The following is a 15,826-nucleotide window of genomic DNA, read 5'->3' on the forward strand; positions in this document are numbered from 1 at the left end:
AGGAGATTTTCTCAAAGGAATATGAGGAAGAAACAATGGTCCTTAGCATCGCTTTATAATGTCAATGCAATTAAATGTTAATGGCTTAAAAATAGTGAGTTTATTACTCCATCAGAGAATTAATTGCAACCCTTCTTCCCAAATTCACCATTCGTAGCAGTAAACTCAATTCATCATACTATGCCTTGAGAAAGTACGAAAATCGTTTATCGGAGGCTGCAGGACAATTTGTAATTTGAATAAATATTTAATTTTGTGTTCAAAAAAAATACGTAAACGACAAAATGATCTACGATATCCATTCTGACTTGTTCTTGAGATTTGTTAGAAACAAGACTAACCGTGCTCACTTGAAGTATGTATAAAAACATTATGATAGTAATATTTATTCCGTTATATTAAATTCTTCACTATAACTTCATCATGACGTTATTCAATATTAAATAATAATAGGAAGCAAGAAAAGAGAGAAAAGAAGGAAGCTGGTAAGGCTACTGGCGACAAGATGGAAGACGAATAAATTGTCTGAACCCCAATAAAACCTACTCCTCCTAAATTATTTAAATAATATAAAAACTAATTTTAAAATTAATATCTGATTAACGACTAATATCTACAGTACGTGAAGAGAGTTTTCAACGTAGACATACAACAACAAAATTCCTTCTTAGTATTCATCGAAAAAGTAACAATCAATTTATTCCTTCTTGGCTTCTGTGGTAGCTGAAGGAACAACTTCCTTCTTTGTTGGCATGGTAAAGGAGAGTTTACGAACAGAGAGGAATTCCTTGACTTGTTCATCGGTAATCTTCTTTCTTCTCTCTTGATGTTCGGCAACCATCTTTTGCAAGAGGTCAATCAATGCTCCCTTGACTTGACCAGTCAACATCTTACCAGTTGAGTACTTTTCACGAATATCTTCTAATTGGACATCATCTTCCAAGAAGAATTGCAAATATTGATAAGGAACGTCAACAGCCAAGTTAGCTCCATACTTTTCTTGGTCTTCCTTGGTGGCACCACCTCCAGAGAAGGCATGTTTGTTAATCTTATCCTTAATTTGCTTTGGAGTATCTGTCAAGAAGATTGAAGAAGTGTCAGATGAGGATGACATTTTCTTGTTAGCACCTTGCAAAGCAGGGAAGAATTTGGAGTGAATGAGAGCTGGCTTTTGGAAACCCAATTTTGGAGCAACATCTCTTGTCACTCTAAAGTATGGATCTTGATCAATAGCACATGGAATCAAACACATAATATCATTCTTTCTCTTTGTCTTCTTTTGCTTCTTTTTATCTTCAGCTGTTTCTGGGAAAATGTGTGGGAATGAAGTATAGAAGGAAGGAGCAGCTTGAATAGCAGGGAATGAGAATTTACCAATATTATCGGAATCTTCAAAACCAAAAACACCTTTAACTTGACTACAAGTTACAGACTTTTCAATTTCGAGAACAGTTCTATATAAATGTCCCATATAATCCAAATTGGAGAAGATGAAAGTCTTACTCATATCAAAACCACAGGCAATAATATCCTTGGCGTTTTCATAAGTCAAACGATGAGCTTCTTCCAATTCCAACTTTTTCCACAAGAACTTTTCATCATCGGTCATTTGAACTACCAAAGGAACATCAAAAACATCTTGCAAATATTTAGTAAACATGAAAGGAATCAAGTGACCCAAGTGCATTGATTCACTGGATGGTCCTCTACCAGTATATAAATAAAAAGGTTTGCCTTGTTCATAGTAATCCAACAATTTGTGCATATCACGATGTGAGAAGAAAATTCCTCTCTTCAAAAAGTGGTGGACAGGCTTCTTGGTAACACGTTCAATACGTTCTAACAAATCTTCAGAAATTGCTTGAGAACCGAATTGATTAATTAATTTACCATAATCGACACCATCATCACCAGCATCAACATCCCAAGGGGTGACTATTTGTTCCTTCTTTTCTTGTTGTTGTTCAGTGCTTTGTATTGGTTCTTGTGGTTGTTCGGACATTTTTTTGATTTTGAATTTTTAATTATTAATTATTTTTAAATTTTTATTGAAAATATGAGTAATGAGAAAATTTAAGAATAGAACGATGATGAAATAATGGCAAAAGGTGCAAATGTAAAAACGAAGGTTTTGTCTTCCTTCAAATCTCGGAGAGGGACGAATGAAATTGAACAAGGATTTTGCTTGAATTTCAAAATCTATTTTTATGATCAAAGATGAATTGTTTACAATTACATTGAATCTGAATCCTCACCTCTGTGGAGTGTTATCATTGAAGCTTTGTTCTTTTGAGTATGGTTTAAGATTCATTTCTGGGCAGAAGGACTTTTTCTAATAAAATTGTTCTGAGAACATCACATATAATCTTAATCGGAGGATACTTCTTCCTTCATTGCTTGCATTATCCACTGATAAAATTCAATACTGATTGGATCGAGCTTGAGTTTTTCTTGAACCTTCTTGATAAAATCTTCATTCATTTCTCTCGAGTGGAGCATACACTCTGACCATGGCTTATTGAGGAAGGTCATGATTGATTTGCACACTTGGAGTGTACATCCAGCTACTGAGTGGAATGGTAAACATCTGAATAGACCACTGATAGGTGGTTTGGCCAAATAATTAGGAGAAATTCTCAGCACTTTGGCATTTGGATCCCATTCCACTTTACATTTACAAATTTTACACTTTCTATCAACAATAAGGCAAGAGTAAATATCATTGAGATTGATTCTTGAAACTGAACGTTCTTCTGGAGTTGCTGATCTGAATTCACCAATTTCCATAATATTTGCATCCAAAGCTGCCACACTGAGCATTGGTGGAATATTCTTATTCAAGTGCTTGAATACATTCAAAATATCTGGAATGTTAGAAATTTCAAAAGCGAAAAAGTCTCGTATCATGTCAATATTTCCAAGAGGAAATTCCAGAGGGGCCATCTTTTTCTCAACAATCATTTCCATCCTATCCAACCACTCCTTTTGTTTTCCTTTAATAAATGCCATATGAGGGTCATACAATATCTTTTTAAGGAAATCAGCAGTTACCTGATGTGACTTGTTGTGATCTTTAAAGAAGCAATTTACATTAATTTCCGCAGAAAATTTGAAAGCAACTTGTAGAGCATTCATGATGTTTCTACAAAATCTTGGTGCTGTTGTACTCAAAATAATTTCAACAAAACTTCCAATGGTCATTGATGTATCCTCTGCAACAAATCTTGCAACAAACCAAGGATCAAAATCTGTTGGATCATAAATCCAAAACGTTGTATCATCCTTTCTTTCAATATGACTATTGAATGGATTTAATTTGCCAGAGTTTGTAGATGAAGTAGTATCGGATTGTTGAGGTGGTGTTTTGGAAAACATTTCATTAAACTCTGCCAATGATATATCATAATTTACTCCTTTCTTTCTCTTGAGAGGTGGTATATTCTCTCCATTTTCTCCCTTCTTCGGAGTGAGGTGGTTTACATCTTCATGACGAGTGATAAAGATTGAACAGGTCATGTTATTTTTTTTTGAAAATCATAATCGTAGATATTTTTGGAGGGAAACTAGACAAACATGGAACGTATCTAATTATTTCACATATTGTTGTTGAATTACATGATCATGTAATTTCAAATATTATGTTGTTGTTAATTGAATACCAATTGGTAGTGAGCTTGAAATGTAAATGAAGAAACAAACCTTGTTTTTCAAAAAGGAGAAAATTCCTCCATCATTACTAGGAGAGGATTGAGAATTGGCAGAAGAGTGTGAATTACTATTCACTCCCACTTGAGAAATATTTCCATAATGTCCAGGAAGGAAGGAGTAAAGTTTTTCAGACCCTCCTTTTGTGTTATTGATTTCGAATGCTGGAATATCACCATGATTAGTATTGTTGGGTTGAAGGGTATTGAGGGTTGGTATCTTTTTCATATCTTTGGTTTTGGGATTGAGAATAATTTTGAGGTATTCTTTCATTTCCATATTCAAATGTTCAGGGAATATTACATCAAATAATACAACTAGGTTTCCATATTGTCCTTTTTTGCCTTTAATAGGCATTCCTTTTCCAGGGATAGCTTTCTTTTGACCTGGCTGAATGACTTCATCAACCTTGACCACAATTTTTGAATTGTTTTCAATAGAGTCCAGAGTAATATTGAATCCTGTCAGAGCTTCCAATAATGTAATAGTTCTATTAATTAACAAGTCATCTCCACTGTATAGAAATTATCAGAATGTTTAACATAAATAATGCTATTCAAGAAAATAAAACATACACTCTCTGAAATTCCTTATGAGGAATTTGATGAATTTGAAAGATAATATCACCAGTGCTCTTATTTTGCCATTCATCACCTTGATTTTTCAAAACGATACGCTCTCCATCAGCAGTGCCTGGTTCCACATTTACAGTTACAGTATTTACCTCATTCACCAATTTTCTTCCTTTACAAGTGTCACATTTTTTAGTGACATATTGTCCTCTTCCTTCGCAATCCATACAGATGGTAGAGAATTGTTGTACAATATTTCTTGGTAGAGTTCTTCTCATAATTCTTCTACCAGTTCCTTTACATGCCTTACAATAGAAAACATGTTCATTTGAGAATGCTCCAGTGCCATTGCAAGTTCTGCATAGGATTTTCCTCTTTTTGGTAAATTCTCTCTTGCATCCATGATAGAGTTCCTCTAATGTCACTTCAATAGCGATTACCATTTCCTCTTCCGGTTCCTCTGTTGAGGCATTTGGTTTCTGTCCTCCAAATAATGATTGAAAGAATCCAAACTGATTTAGATACATATCGAATGGATTCATAACAGAATCAGTCTGGTCAAAATTCTGACTATTCAATCCAGATTCTCCAAAGGCATCATATTGTTGTCTTTTATCTGGATTTGATAACAATTCGTAGGCTTCAGTAATTTCTTGAAATTTACTTGTAATTTCCGCTTGATTTGCCTTTGGATTTAAATCGGGATGGTATTGTTTTGCCAATTTCCGATAACTTTGTTTAATTTCCTCATCCGAACAATCCTTTTCTATTAATTAATACAAATTAAATTGGCAACATTATAATTATATTAAAATTATTAAATTATTAAATTGTTAAATCGTACCCAATCCGAGAAGCTTGTAGTAATCGTGTTTTGGAGATTTATTTTTACTCATTTTTTTTAAATGTTAATAACAGACTTTAATGATATCACACTGAAATGAAAACGAAAGTATATTCTTCGAAACTCTTTGGTTCTTATTGTAATCAGTGAATAATTATAAATATTAGTTTACTTCATTCTAATGAAAATATTGTACTCTAATCCTTCTTATTTCCTTCAATGTGTTCCTTAGTATACTTTTCGAGACGTTCTTGTTCTTGTTCCTTAGTTTCTTTCACATTAAACCTTTCTTTTCCATCCCAAATATAGGCAATCAGTTTAATACCATCAAATAATCTTCCATGATTTTCACTAATACATGTTCTTGCTGCATGAAGTGTCTTGAAACGAATTTCGACAACACCATCAGGATTTTCAGGGTAGAGTTTGATTTTTTCAATCTTTCCATATTTTTCCATTTCTGGTTTGATTTCATCTTTGAGTTCTGCACCAAAGAGTGGATTTGAAGAGAAATCATCTGGAACAAACATGTGTTTCAAAATGACAGTTCTATCAGATGGTTCTGCAGTCTCAGTGGTAACATCTGGATCATCGGCAAATCCCCAGTGAAGTTTCTTATTTTCCTTCTCCTTAATTTGCTTTCTTCTATTATGGTATTCGAGACTAATGTTGGCATCATAATTTTCTGGCTTGGTAAATTCTGCTCTTGTCACAGTAATGGTTGAACCATCTCCAAACAATGAAGCACCATCAAATAAAGTGATTGCCAAGTCAATGCTCTCCTCTTTTAAAAAGGTAACTCTTGCATCACCCTTCAGAGATCCATCATCATTTCTATACAGCTTGACTTTTGGTTGTTCTGTAAATGGATCAGTTTTTATAATACCACACTTGGAAAATTCATCAATTAACAATTGATTATGGACCTTCTTTTCATCAAGAGGTAGTCCACTAATATAAATCGATGTATTGAATTGAGAATGCCAACCAGGAGCAAAATCATTCTTTCTCTTCTTTTGGTAAGGTTCCCCATTTTCTTGATCCATCATTGATTTTATATTTCCTCTCTTTTCCTTCTTTTCCTTTCTTTCCATTTCCAATTGTTCACGTAATTTTAAAGCCTTTTCCTTCTCCAATCGTTCAAATCTCATCTCATCAGTTTCCTCAAAGTGATAAATTGATTGTTGATTTTCAAATTGTGCCTCCTCTACAAATGGAAGCCAAGCCTGTTGATCTCCATGATAGCAATATTCCAATCCAGTTTCGGGATCAACAAATACCTGTCCATCTTGTATGATACCAGTTGGAAATTTTGTTGTTGAATTTTCTATATTATTATTATTATTAGTACTATTATCTGTTGTTTGTTCTTCTTGATCCGATGACGATGACTGTTTCTCCACCACCACAGCATTAGTCTCACTTGCTGATGTTGTTTCTTCTTGATTTTCCATTTTTTTCAAATTGTTATTATTAATTTTGATGAAGAGCTTGAACATGTAGTTTAATCCCTCATCATCATCGGAATGAATTAATTTATCATCAATTGATTTCCCATCACCATCAAATATTAATTATAATAAAAATTAAATTTGCATCATTAATTTCAAAAATGCAGTAAAACTTCAAAAAAAATTCAATTAATAATTTAAGAATCGGAATGAAGAAGACAACGTTTGTTAGGAAGGGAGCCTCTCTTCAGAGACAACTCCCAACAGGTACCAAACCATCTGTACACAATGGACAATTACTCGTCTCATCAGGTCTTCACGATTTGGATAGTATTATTGGTGGTGGTTTTCCTTTGGGAAGTTTGGTTTTAATTGAAGAGGATCGTTATAGTGAATATTGTCAGAATTTGATGAGGTATTTCCTCTCGGAGGGTGTTACTAATAGACACTCTGTTGTCTGTGGTATTTTCAATCAACAACAAATTGCTCAACAACAAGCATCATCATCATTGCTTCATCCTTCTCTTTCCTCTGTTTTTGCTTTTAATTATTCACGTTTTAAACAAGAACAAGAATTGAAGGAAGAAGAAAAGGAAGCCTCTACTACTGCTCAAACATCTGCTACTTTACCAGAAAAAACCGAAGAACAACAACCAACAAAACCAGCCTCTAATAGTATTATGGATAGATTGAATAGAAAAATTGGAGCCAATGCTGCATCTAATAGTAGTGGAGGTTCTACTACTCAACTCTCTAATTCAACTTCTCAATCAGGAAATGATAGTGAATTGAAAATTGCTTGGAGATATCAAGATTTCGTCGAACAACAAATCAAGGCCAAACAACAACGTGGTACATCATCTTCTGCTAGCTCTGGAGAAAAGAGTGGTGTTATTGGTACTGTTTTGTGTAGTGAATATGATTTGAGTAAGAATATGCAAGAGGAATTAATCAAGGAAAATTTGGATGGTATTCATGTCTTGTTTGATAAGGATGAAATTTTCGAAAGTGACAAGGAAGAAATTAAAATGTTCTACGATGACATACTGAAAAAGATTGCCAATATTATCACAGAGAGTAAGAAGCATTTTGCTTCAACAGCTACTGGAAATGAAATTTCAAGCAGAGCAGTTGTTAGAATTGGATTACAATCACTGGGATCATTGTTCTATAATTCTGGATCCAATACTCACCATCATAATTACATGCTCAGATTCCTTTTACAATTGAAGAGTCTTTTGAGGTCTAGTCTTTCAGTTTGTGTCTGTACAATTCCAAAGGTAGCTCTTCAAATGATGTCATCATCTTTGATTCAACAATTGGAACAATTATCGGATTTATCCATGTCTATTGACAGTTTTACAGGATCTCAATTGGATGTTAGTGATTGGGAATTTAAGGAATATAGTGGACTTTTCTACATTAAGAAACTTTTCAAGATGAACTCTCTGACCTATAATTTCACTCCTGATACTTTGAATTATGCTTTCAAGATTAAGAAGAGAAAAATGTACATTGAAAAGTTGCACCTTCCACCAGAAGAAACCAGAGAAGCCTCAAATCCTGATCGACCAAAGTTCAAAGCTTCCAACGATGTCGAAAGACACAAACTCAAAGTTAACAAGGTTTTGAAGGAAGTTCCATCTGTGAATCAACAAAATGATCAATCACTTCAACAAGCAGATGATCACGTTTTTGGTTGTGCATCTCAGTCAAGTGTGACAGGATCTAATCCATTAGATTTCTAATAAATTAATTTATTGTTTTTCTTTTGTTTGAAAGAATGTTGTTCTCTCTGTTGTTGAATCAATGAGTTCTTCTTCATCCACGTCTTCTTCCCTGGGTTGGTTGATTCAATTTTGCTGAGCTGGAATGTTTGCTAGATGATGTCAATTTACTAGTTGCTGGTAAATTGATTTCTCGTTGTTCTCTCCAATAGCACGAAAATTCTCCAACCAATGTCATGATAATTCCGTGTAAAACAATAAAGACATACCATTCCCAATAAACTGGAAATGCCTTGTAAATGATACAGAAAATCAAATGAATAACATGGAAAGTAATTGTGAAATCCATGCATTTCTTACTACGTCTTACAATCATGAATAGTAAAAATCCACTATTATATTAATCAATCGGAATACATATTAACTCAACAGAAAATTCCAAAATCCTTACCCCACAAAACCATCCAATACCCAAATTCCAATACTAATCCATCCAAACAAACTGAAAACAGAAATGGCCTTATATGAGAATATCTGTTCCAATGTCGGAACGTATCCGAATGGTAAATCCACCACCACACACATTAATACCAATAAAAAATAATTCATCAATTGAATTAATAATATTTGCAAAATAATTAGCCAAGCATCGCTTATCGAACGTCCCAATGATACTTGAAGCATATTTTCATCTACTTGTTTTTATATTTACAATCTAATCCTCTCTTTATACAAAATTTTCTTTTCTCCAACTCTCCGATTATTATTGTCTTTTTGATTATTTACAACTCTGAGTTTTTTAATAATTGACAATAAAATATTTCCTTCTGCTGATGCGTTGAATTGTGTTGTTTTATTTTTTTAAATTAATTTTTTAAAAATAGATTTTGAAATAGAAAAAACATGTCATCAAATGAAAAAACACACAAATCGAATGTCGAGCACCCGTTTTATTTCCCTTAACATATTTTAATAAGGAATCGATACAAATCTTGACTTTTAACATTCATGAGACAGGTATCTTTGAGATGGGAGGCAAATTGAATCGAGTATTCATCAAATTTTCCACAAACCTTCTCAAAGATTTGAATGTGAGTTTTGACACAGCTCAGATCAGCTTGTTCATCTGAGTAACAAGTCTTGGAAGGGTTTAATCTCATCATATCGTCAATGAATTGCTTTCTATACTTTTGAAGTGTTCCTAGATTGAATTGGGTGCTCATTTGGGAGAAGATTAGGTCAGTTCTTGCTTTCTTCTTTAAGAAGGTGTGATATTCGGTTTCGTATCGAACGAATGTTTCCATGGAGGATTCTAACTTGGCCTTTGTCATTCTCTTGATGAGATAATCTTCATAGACAAATCTGGAATTGAGTGGCTTTCTGATTGGATTATTGACCTTTCGTCTTGGTTTTGTTTCATGATAAGTTGAAACATTTCCTTGGAAATAAATCAAAGTTTCATCCTCAAAGGACATGTCACCATATTTACAAACATGTGATGTTGAAGTTTCCTTCAAAACATGATCAAATTGTTCAGCAATAGTTTCCTTTCGAATATCACAAAAATCAGTATCATTCATCCAATTAATCGAATAGCAATCATTCAAATAAGCTCCAAATATATCACTATAATCACATGCATACGATGATTCAAAAGGAGTCGAAGCAGTTTCTGCATAAACATTCAAATTAGCATTCAGTACAGAATTAAACATGCTTCCACTCTCACAAGCTTCCACATAAAACAACACTTGACTATACATTCTCTTCTTATACATATACTGAAGTGTTTCTAATAAATCTTTCGAATGCAATACATTAAATCCAGGGAAAGCCAAAATATTGGTAGCTCCATGATCAGCAAAATAAATGAAAATCCTATCATTTGGTCCACTTTTCAATGTCTTTCCATTTCCTCTAGTGATATTCGAATCTCCTCTGAGAACTGAGAGGAAAACATCAGGTGTAACATCTTCACCTCTATAATCAATAGCTTCCTTTCCAGGATAAACATTGGTGCCATTATATTCATTGATAATGACACCTTTTTGTGGGTTATCATGATTGAAGGCAATGTCATCGAACATGAAGGTGATAATATTTGAAGCAGGAATTCCTCTATCAGTTACAATTTTGTAAGCATGACAAATCTAGAGTTTACAAAAATTGTAAAGTGGCTTAATGAGAAATGAAAAGGTAGATTGAAACTTACATCGGCTTGATGTCTATAGTTAAAGTATCCATTCGAACCTGCTACGAGAATAACCCAATTTTGACCTTTCGGATTTTGAACATTAAATGTTGGATTATTTTTGTTAATATTAAAAGAAGAAACTCTGGAGAGTAAACAGAGAAAGCCAACAATCAACAACACTGAATGTAGTTTAGCTTGCATGATTGATGCTATTATTTTGAAGAATAAAAATCAATTGGAAAGACTATACGAATTCAATTTATAAAAAGAAATGTATTAATCAGCATTCTTTCCAATCTAGGTGTTATTCCTTTTCAAAAATGTAGAATTCAATGAAACATTTTAGGACTATCCAAGTTATTCGAAACATTATCATTTGGCTGATGGATAGTTAGGTTGAAAATAATTCTAAATACAATCATATGTTGCTGTTCTGTTTTGATAGATTGTCATACAAATAAGAACGCTTTTTATTTTGTAAAAGTGCTGATTACAATGCCAAGGGTGTAAGCAATGAAACCAATAATTCCATTTCTTGTTACCGTTATTAGAGAGGAGCATTATGATTAGAATGTGTTAATAACAAAATTTTCAAAACCAATTCATTGGTATTATCAGCTAAAGAGTTAAACTTTGAAATAAATTCTATTAATTGTAGTATATTGCAATTAACAAATGGTTTTCTTTATTCAAATACAAACCAATTATTCCTAGTCCAATTCTTTGAGTTTATCATTCAGTGAATGATTTTCCTCTCCAAAATAGTAATCTTGGTTCTGTTGTACACGTTACCATATAATCCAAAGCATTAATATCCAAGGAAAGAACAGGATATACATCATCTGTTTCACTTGTATCCATTGAATCGTTGGAAGGGAGTGGTGAGTGTTCAAAATTCTTTGTGTTACAATTCAGTTTAGATACTATTGTCTCTGTTTGAATATCCCAAACATAAACATAACCATCTTCACTACATGATAGAATTACATTTTCTTTTGGATGGAAGGTCAAGTTAACACTGAATCGATTATTTACATGTCCTGTATAATTTTTGATATTTCTCACACTAGGTCTTACTTGCCACAATCTTATAATGGCCGGTTCAGTTTCTTTAGACATTGTACTCACCAAGAGATAATTTCCATGTGGTGAGAGTTTAGCACACGAAAGAGGTGGAGCATCATGTGGGTCTTTAAGGATAGTTTTCAGACATTGACCAGTTGTTGTATCCCAAATTCTACAAAAACCATCATAGCTTGAGGTGACCAAAAGTGATCCATCACGTGAAAATGAAACTGATGTTACAGGATCTGAATGAGCTGGCAGCGTACGAAGACATTTTCCTGTCTTGACATCCCACAATCTAACAGTTTCATCATAACTTCCACTGGCAATAATATTACCACTTGGGCTGTAAGCCACACAATATGCAAATTGATTGTGTCCATGTAAAATCATTAATATTTCACCAGTTTCAGATGACCACAACCTTACAGAACCATCATCACTGGCCGAACAAATAAATAGCGAATCTGGACTCCAACAAACATCATTCACTCCTTTAATGTGTCCAACACATTTAACAGTAGGTTCTGGAACTTTAAACTTGTATGCAGTATTAATCACAATATTCGAACTTTTCTTTTCAGTAACATTTGAAAAGTCAACAGTTATACCATTCTTGGAACTGGTTGAAGTTGATGTTTTAGGATTATTATTATTATTATCAGGATTAAACACTCCTGGTGGTGTTTGCCTTGCTAATAATTCTCCACTCACATTTTCAATACTATTCTCATGATCCGATACTTTTGAAATTAAATCCCAAATTTGTATAGTTCCATCAGCCGATCCAGTAGCCAATAAACAGCTATTTGGTGATATTTTAGCTGTGCTAATAGGTTTTGAATGTACTTGTTTAATAACATCGGGAGAGAGGTCATATAAAATTTGAAACTCTACATTTCTAGGTTTAAAAGGCTTGTTATTAGTTGTTGTTCTATTATTATTTCTACTATTATTATTATTACTAGGCACATCTTCATCGTGAATTGTTTTAGAGTGTACGGAATTTTTAATTATGCTTGGTGTTGAATTGCTCAAAACCGATGATGAAGAAGCATGATGTGATGGTGCATCAGCAGACTCTTCATCATCATCAATTATTTTACTCTTTCTTGAAGGTGGAATGGAAGGAGAGGAACGAATGGTTGAGGAAGAACCAGTTTGGCTGCTGCTCATTTTTTTTTGGTTAATTTCCAGCATTTCATTGATATTATATATTTAATAATACTAGTATTATAAACATTACAAAATTAGGAACTAAGCCAAAATCTATGATTGGGATAATTTTAGATTTCAACTCTATAAAAAAATTAATTGTTGAACTCCATCACTGCGCGCACCATGATAGCAAATAATAGCACACACATGAATATCATCAAATCTGATCAATTCGCTCACAAAATTTGTGGTATGAATCAGAGAATGATTAACGTTTTCAGAGCTTCCCGTGATGATCCCACCAAACTCGAACAAAATTTCCTTCTCATGATTGCCAATATTAAGAGGAAAATACTTGGTGGATTAAAGTTGGAAGCATCGGAATCGATCAGTGTTGGCTTTACCTTTGGAAATGTGGCCCAAGTTTTAACGAGTCATAATTTAAATATTCAAGAAAATGATATTGTTGTTTGTTTCCTTTTAGATACTTTGGATATTGATAGTAAGATGGTTACTGCTATTAGAAAATCATCAAAAGTAGTTGATGCAAGTGATAAATCAGCAGTTTGGAATTTACTTTACAAATTCGATGCAACTTCTTTCCAATAATAAAAACAAAAACAAGAATTAAACTAATATTAAACAACAAAATATTTCATTGTAAAATTTAGTGTCATGATATTTAATTTTGTTCACCAACACATCCACATGTACGACATCCTCTCTCATCCAAAAGATAACCATTTTCACAATGTCTAAAACAGTAAAGTTGAGCACAAGCAACTGCTGGTTTACAAGCACAAACTGGACAACCAAGTTCATTAACTTTGAAACCATTTGGACAGTACATTCTACACATTCTCTTATTACAAACACCAGTGACCAATTGTTGAGAAATATCACTCAATGCAACTTCTTCTTCGACACATGTACATGTTTGACAACCTTTAGCGTTTAATTCATAACCGTGACGACAGTAACGAGCACATTTGACCATTGGACAGTTTGCATTTCTTATTTCGTAGGACAAGTTGACCATCATGCTGATGACAACGAGGAATAAACAAATGGCGAGAGTTGTTTTCATTTTTTTTTGATATTATTAGGATTCGTTGTTGAAAGGGAGAGGTCATTACTTATTCGAAATGGTGATGATTATCTTGATGATTATAATAAGTAGTATCTCATGAGATTTGGCATTATAATAATTTGAATGGGTTGTTTATAAAATCATTAGATTCCATTGTACTTGAATCTCAACTTGCAATTTACTAGAAAAATAAATTGTAAACAAAATTGGACAAATCAAGTTGAGAAAATCAAAATGTAAGGGGGCGAGGGGGAATCGAACCCCCGGCCACAGCTTTGGAGGCTGCGATGTTACCATTACACCACCGCCCCTTACCTGTTTATTCTTATAAAATTTCGTTCTTATAATAAACATCCTTAAAGAGATAATTTTATTAAAAATCAACTGATTCCATACTTAAAACTCCTCGACTAATGCAAACTGAGTAAATCTTTGAATTGGTTGAAGCAGCTATTGCACAATCTTCAACACCCTCAATCTTTGATGAAATCTGCTTATTTACCTGCCCTGCACTATTAACCAACACATAATCTTGAATTCTGGAAACTGAAATTCCATTTCCAAGAGCTGCCAATCCATATCCTCTTGTTGCAAAATTATAATTTTTCTGAATTTCAATATTTCCAATATTGTCTGCCTTTGAAGTAATGCCAATTAAATTTGGAATAGCTTTTGCATCAGAGCACACAATTCGAATATCAAACACAAAGTTATTCGAATCTAGTTTGGTCACATTAGCTGTTGGACTTGCACAATTTCCATGTTGTGCCACCCAAGGATTGAACAATATAACAGATTGCTTTCCAAAACTCTTTTCAACATTGATAACACTCAAATAATCACCACCTGAAACTATTGTTTGAACACTTGCAGCTGCTATCCATCCTGGAATTCCCAAATAACTCATTGACACGATGGTATATTCCTGATTGGAAAATATTGGACTAGTTGGTTGACCTGTCAAAACTCTTAATCTAAAAACATAATTTTGACCTCCAATGTAGATCATATCATTTCCATCCCCATATTCATTTGGTACCAGAAGCATGCTACCTGTTTCCATCACTATTCTATTGTTAACTTGCCAAACAATTTCCAAGCTTGACAATTTCACACCAATAATTTGATCGGTTGAAATAATTACTAAAATGTCATGTCTTTCAGAGTATGCAGTATCCCAAACAGATCCATCTTGGAGCATTTTCAAAACTCTGAATTCAGCTTTGAAATTATTCAAAGTGTCAAACTTTACAATAATTGGGAATGTGTAATTGAGTGTCAAAACATTGACATATACTTCAGAAGATGTCAAAATAGATTGTGTTAACTCTGATGCGGATACGGATGCAGGTAACCCTGGAAATTCAGTGATTCTAGTTGAAAGACCAGTTTGTAAATCAACCTGAACTATTTTAACAGCATTTTTCATATCAGAAACTAAACTAAAGGCCTTTCCTTGCTTGGAAGAAAACACAAGTGATTGCTTGAAATCGCCAAAATAAACATCACCACAACCAGCACAAATATTGGCATTCTCCCAATTTGCATGCGATTTGCGAAAATTAAATTTGTTTGTTCTGAACTCATCAAATTTTTGTTGTGGCCATTGGCAGTTGACAAGTGTCAACAAGAGATGGAGAATAACACAAAGCACTAGAGTGTTTTTACTTGCTGACATTTTTTTTCAAGATATTTCAATCTCCTCGCTCTAAATTTTTTGGTCAACTAACAATCAGTTATGAAATGATGGATTTCAAACTCCTAGAACTCAATTTGTTCCACGATTTCTGATTCACTCAATGGAGATGATTAATTTTAATTTTCCATAGTGGAATACACATTGAGGAGTTTTGACGCAATTAACAAGTTTGAATATTGGCTTTAATGGAATTGGATCTAAAGGGGCTGCCCATATAAGTGAGATGAAACTATTGACTGAATTAAATATTGAAACAAATTATATCAAAGATGAGGGAGCTGAATCAATATCTAAATTGAAAAGCTTGACCAATCTTAAGGC

The 15,826-nt window shown here is 33.4% G+C and overlaps 11 protein-coding genes and 1 non-coding gene across 12 annotated transcripts; 2 read left to right on the forward strand and 10 right to left on the reverse strand.

Moving 5' to 3' along the window:
* Positions 1-675: 675 nt before the first annotated feature.
* NAEGRDRAFT_34972 (tryptophanyl-tRNA synthetase) lies at positions 676-2,002 on the reverse strand (the record flags this gene model as incomplete). The annotated part of the gene is made up of 1 exon (XM_002682359.1): positions 676-2,002. The coding sequence occupies one exon, from the start codon at positions 2,000-2,002 to the stop codon at positions 698-700; it is 1,305 nt and encodes a 434-aa protein (XP_002682405.1). The 3' UTR covers positions 676-697.
* Positions 2,003-2,367: 365 nt separating this feature from the next.
* NAEGRDRAFT_62189 (uncharacterized protein) lies at positions 2,368-3,516 on the reverse strand (the record flags this gene model as incomplete). Its single annotated transcript, XM_002682360.1, has 1 exon — positions 2,368-3,516. The coding sequence occupies one exon, from the start codon at positions 3,514-3,516 to the stop codon at positions 2,368-2,370; it is 1,149 nt and encodes a 382-aa protein (XP_002682406.1).
* Positions 3,517-3,636: 120 nt separating this feature from the next.
* On the reverse strand, positions 3,637-5,047 carry NAEGRDRAFT_30043 (uncharacterized protein; the record flags this gene model as incomplete). Its single annotated transcript, XM_002682361.1, has 2 exons — positions 3,637-4,219; positions 4,281-5,047. Coding segments are annotated over 2 exons (1,350 nt in total), but the record flags the coding sequence as incomplete, so codon positions are not given.
* Positions 5,048-5,273: 226 nt separating this feature from the next.
* Positions 5,274-6,575, reverse strand: NAEGRDRAFT_78009 (RNA binding domain-containing protein; the record flags this gene model as incomplete). Its single annotated transcript, XM_002682362.1, has 1 exon — positions 5,274-6,575. The coding sequence occupies one exon, from the start codon at positions 6,573-6,575 to the stop codon at positions 5,319-5,321; it is 1,257 nt and encodes a 418-aa protein (XP_002682408.1). The 3' UTR covers positions 5,274-5,318.
* A 205-nt stretch (positions 6,576-6,780) lies between these two features.
* On the forward strand, positions 6,781-8,350 carry AM40 (uncharacterized protein). Its single transcript, XM_002682175.1, has one exon. The coding sequence runs from the start codon at positions 6,782-6,784 to the stop codon at positions 8,318-8,320; it is 1,539 nt and encodes a 512-aa protein (XP_002682221.1). The 5' UTR covers position 6,781; the 3' UTR covers positions 8,321-8,350.
* A 43-nt stretch (positions 8,351-8,393) lies between these two features.
* On the reverse strand, positions 8,394-8,983 carry NAEGRDRAFT_29881 (uncharacterized protein; the record flags this gene model as incomplete). The annotated part of the gene is made up of 2 exons (XM_002682363.1): positions 8,394-8,691; positions 8,751-8,983. 2 exons carry the CDS (start codon positions 8,981-8,983, stop codon positions 8,394-8,396), a joined length of 531 nt encoding a protein of 176 aa, XP_002682409.1.
* A 749-nt stretch (positions 8,984-9,732) lies between these two features.
* NAEGRDRAFT_1734 (uncharacterized protein) lies at positions 9,733-10,580 on the reverse strand (the record flags this gene model as incomplete). Its single annotated transcript, XM_002682364.1, has 2 exons — positions 9,733-10,449; positions 10,512-10,580. Coding segments are annotated over 2 exons (786 nt in total), but the record flags the coding sequence as incomplete, so codon positions are not given.
* Positions 10,581-11,390: 810 nt separating this feature from the next.
* Positions 11,391-12,404, reverse strand: NAEGRDRAFT_2963 (uncharacterized protein; the record flags this gene model as incomplete). Its single annotated transcript, XM_002682365.1, has 2 exons — positions 11,391-12,085; positions 12,284-12,404. Coding segments are annotated over 2 exons (816 nt in total), but the record flags the coding sequence as incomplete, so codon positions are not given.
* A 519-nt stretch (positions 12,405-12,923) lies between these two features.
* Positions 12,924-13,325, forward strand: NAEGRDRAFT_62195 (uncharacterized protein; the record flags this gene model as incomplete). Its single annotated transcript, XM_002682176.1, has 1 exon — positions 12,924-13,325. The coding sequence occupies one exon, from the start codon at positions 12,924-12,926 to the stop codon at positions 13,323-13,325; it is 402 nt and encodes a 133-aa protein (XP_002682222.1).
* A 27-nt stretch (positions 13,326-13,352) lies between these two features.
* NAEGRDRAFT_78011 (uncharacterized protein) lies at positions 13,353-13,803 on the reverse strand (the record flags this gene model as incomplete). Its single annotated transcript, XM_002682366.1, has 1 exon — positions 13,353-13,803. One exon carries the CDS (start codon positions 13,801-13,803, stop codon positions 13,399-13,401), a length of 405 nt encoding a protein of 134 aa, XP_002682412.1. The 3' UTR covers positions 13,353-13,398.
* Positions 13,804-14,046: 243 nt separating this feature from the next.
* On the reverse strand, positions 14,047-14,117 carry NAEGRDRAFT_t35. The gene has a single exon. It is a non-coding gene; the product is annotated as a tRNA-Trp (tRNA).
* Positions 14,118-14,179: 62 nt separating this feature from the next.
* NAEGRDRAFT_62197 (uncharacterized protein) lies at positions 14,180-15,484 on the reverse strand (the record flags this gene model as incomplete). The annotated part of the gene is made up of 1 exon (XM_002682367.1): positions 14,180-15,484. The coding sequence occupies one exon, from the start codon at positions 15,482-15,484 to the stop codon at positions 14,180-14,182; it is 1,305 nt and encodes a 434-aa protein (XP_002682413.1).
* Positions 15,485-15,826: the final 342 nt, after the last annotated feature.

The sequence above is a fragment of the Naegleria gruberi genome, assembly GCF_000004985.1.
Source record: "Naegleria gruberi genomic scaffold NAEGRscaffold_3, whole genome shotgun sequence".
Lineage (NCBI taxonomy): Eukaryota > Heterolobosea > Eutetramitea > Acrasida > Naegleriidae > Naegleria > Naegleria gruberi.